Source organism: Carassius auratus, chromosome 37, assembly GCF_003368295.1.
Source record: "Carassius auratus strain Wakin chromosome 37, ASM336829v1, whole genome shotgun sequence".
Classification (NCBI taxonomy): Eukaryota; Metazoa; Chordata; class Actinopteri; order Cypriniformes; family Cyprinidae; genus Carassius; species Carassius auratus.
In genome coordinates this window covers 2,334,663-2,337,162 of record NC_039279.1, presented here as the reverse complement: position 1 = coordinate 2,337,162, position 2,500 = coordinate 2,334,663, and the positions used below count along the sequence as shown (strand labels likewise).

The 2,500-nt window shown below is 40.3% G+C and overlaps 1 protein-coding gene across 1 annotated transcript in view; it reads left to right on the top strand.

Annotated features, from left to right (window-relative positions):
• The window catches only part of ryr2a (ryanodine receptor 2a (cardiac)), a 79,756-nt gene that overhangs the window by 17,950 nt on the left and 59,306 nt on the right, over positions 1 to 2,500 (top strand). Inside the window, exon 4 of the mRNA XM_026222254.1 lies at positions 213 to 317. Coding sequence (XP_026078039.1) covers positions 213 to 317 — 105 coding nt within the window. The remainder of the gene's footprint in view (positions 1 to 212; positions 318 to 2,500) is intronic.

Sequence of the window (2,500 nt, the reverse complement as noted above, 5' to 3'; positions counted from 1 at the left end):
GGCAGCAAAAAAAATTAAATAAATAAAGTATTTTGATGCAAATATTTATCAGTTCAAGCACGTCCATTTGGCTGGGAATGAAACCTGTAATTTTGGCATTGCAGTCACTATGCTCTAATGTAAAAAGTCTAATAAGTAAATTGTATAGAATTATTTAGGGTCAGTTTGATCAGAGTTAAACATGAGCTGAGCTGAGTGTTGTGTGTTTCCAGAACGTTCCTCCGGATCTGTCCATATGTACGTTTGTGCTGGAGCAGTCTCTGTCTGTACGAGCGCTGCAGGAGATGCTGGCTAACACCGAGGAGAGAGCAGAAGGGGTGAGTGATGCTTCTGTCCATCATCTCAACCTGAGCTCAACCACAGCCGTAAACATCTGACTGAAGCAAGAGCTCCTCCCTTTAAACGCTCAGCAGTGTGATGATTGACAGGTGATTGATTCACCAGTAATGGATGGAGATGAGGAATCCTGTCAGAGTCAATGAATCACATGAATGTGAAAATAAAGTCTTAGCACTGACAGAGACTGAAAAACTATATCATTTCCCACATTTACTGAACTGACAACATGTGATAGTGGTTGAGTTGAGCTGAAGTAATCACAGTCTGGTGATCGGTGTGGATGTGATTTGAGCTGGTGGAAGTGTAGATCTTTATATCTGTCCTGATAATGCGTCTGCAGATGGTAAGGCAGATTTCCCTGCGCCGCTGATGATGCGTCTGTCAGCTGCACGAGTGTCGAACACTGATGTGATGTCACTCCGTTGCCGTGGAGACAGAAGCTTCAGTGCAGCATCACTGTCCCATTAATGTTTCACAGCATCAGTGCAACTTTCAGCTTTTAGTCGTGGGAACGATTAGATATGTTGAATTAATGTTTATCTATGAGAATATGGAAGTGTAAAACCGTAATATTAAAGTGCTTCCAAACTTGTTAGTCAAACTCATTCAGCTTAATTTTTTAATTCTGTTAACATTAAGGTTTATTTTAGTTTTGTCGATAATACTTATTAATGTTTATTAATGCATTAACTAATATTATTAACTAACAATGCTGCTACACTTTTTGTAGTATTTATTAATTTTTGTTAGGGTTAGGGTTAGTCAAACTGTTTATAAGTAGTTCATTTTAGTTCAGGTTCATTAAATAATATGAACAGACACTTTGGTGAATGTTTAAAATATGATTGTGATAGTTCAACTCCAGATCAGTCTGACTTCATTTACTCTTCCTCGTGTTGCTCCAGACCTGCACCAGATTCTTCCTTCTGTTGAACGCAAAAGATGATATTTTGAAGAGTGTGTATGTGTGTGTGTGTGTATTTAAAAGAGCGTGAGTGTGTATGTGAGTGTTGTGTGTATATGTGAGAGCTTGAGTGTGTGTGTTTAAGAGAGCGTGTGTGTATGCATGCGTGTGTGTGTATGTGTGTGTGTAAGAGAGTGTGAGTGTGTGTGCGAGCATGCGTGTGCGTGCGTGTGTGTCTGTCTGTGTGTGTGTGTAAGAGAGCGTGTGTGTGTGTGTGTGTGTGTGTGTGCGAGCGTGCGTGTGCGTGCATGTGTGTTTGTGTGAGTGTGTCTCTCTGTGTGTGCGTGCGTGCGTGTGTATGAGTATGAGTGTGTGTGCGTGCGTGCGTGCGCGTGTGTGTGTGTGAGTGTGTCTCTGTGTGTGTGTGTGTGTGTGTGTGTGTGAGTGTAAGTGTAAGTGTGTGCGTGTGTGCGTGCGTGCGTGCGTGCGTGCATGCGCGCGTGTGTGTGTGTGAGTGTGTGTCCTGTGGTGGCTCTGACTCACCTGGCCTGTGTTTGATCATGTGTTAGCAGGTTCATGCGGTCAGGTCGACTGGTCACATGATTCACTCTGGATCACAGGGGTATTATCTGTTCCAAACCTCTCTGTGTGAGTCTACAGCCAGTGCAGAGACACACAGGAAGTGACATAGGCATTTGGATGATGGTGTTTGTCTTATTTTTAGTCACAGCATCATTTGATTTGATTCCAGTGTGATTCTTGATTCAGTTAGTGCACTGCAGCACGTCAATCTTCAAAGTGTTTCATTGCTGATGTATTTAGAGTTCCTGCAGATGTCTCTGATCTCTGGATCTTTATTTATTTGCTTTTAATTGAGAGGTTGATAGTTACTGTTTATATATATATATATATATATATATATATATATATATATTTTTTTTTTTTACAATTATTTATTTGTCTATTTCAAATATTTCATCTTTTTTTAATAAGTGTTTGATATGTTTATGTTGTAAAATTTGACATTTTTATGATTGAATTCAATGCAATATTTCCACCAGCTCAGTTTGTGAAACCTAGCGTCAGACTAGCACCTTTCAGCTGTGGCTTTATTCACTGTATATCAGAAGCTTATGATCTGATTATTATTTTGTGTGGATGGATCAGTGTTGTTTGAGGAGCAATCACGTCTGATTTTACCCTCCTCTGCTCTTCCTGTTGCTGCACTGGAATAAATACATAACAACCCTGAGTTAC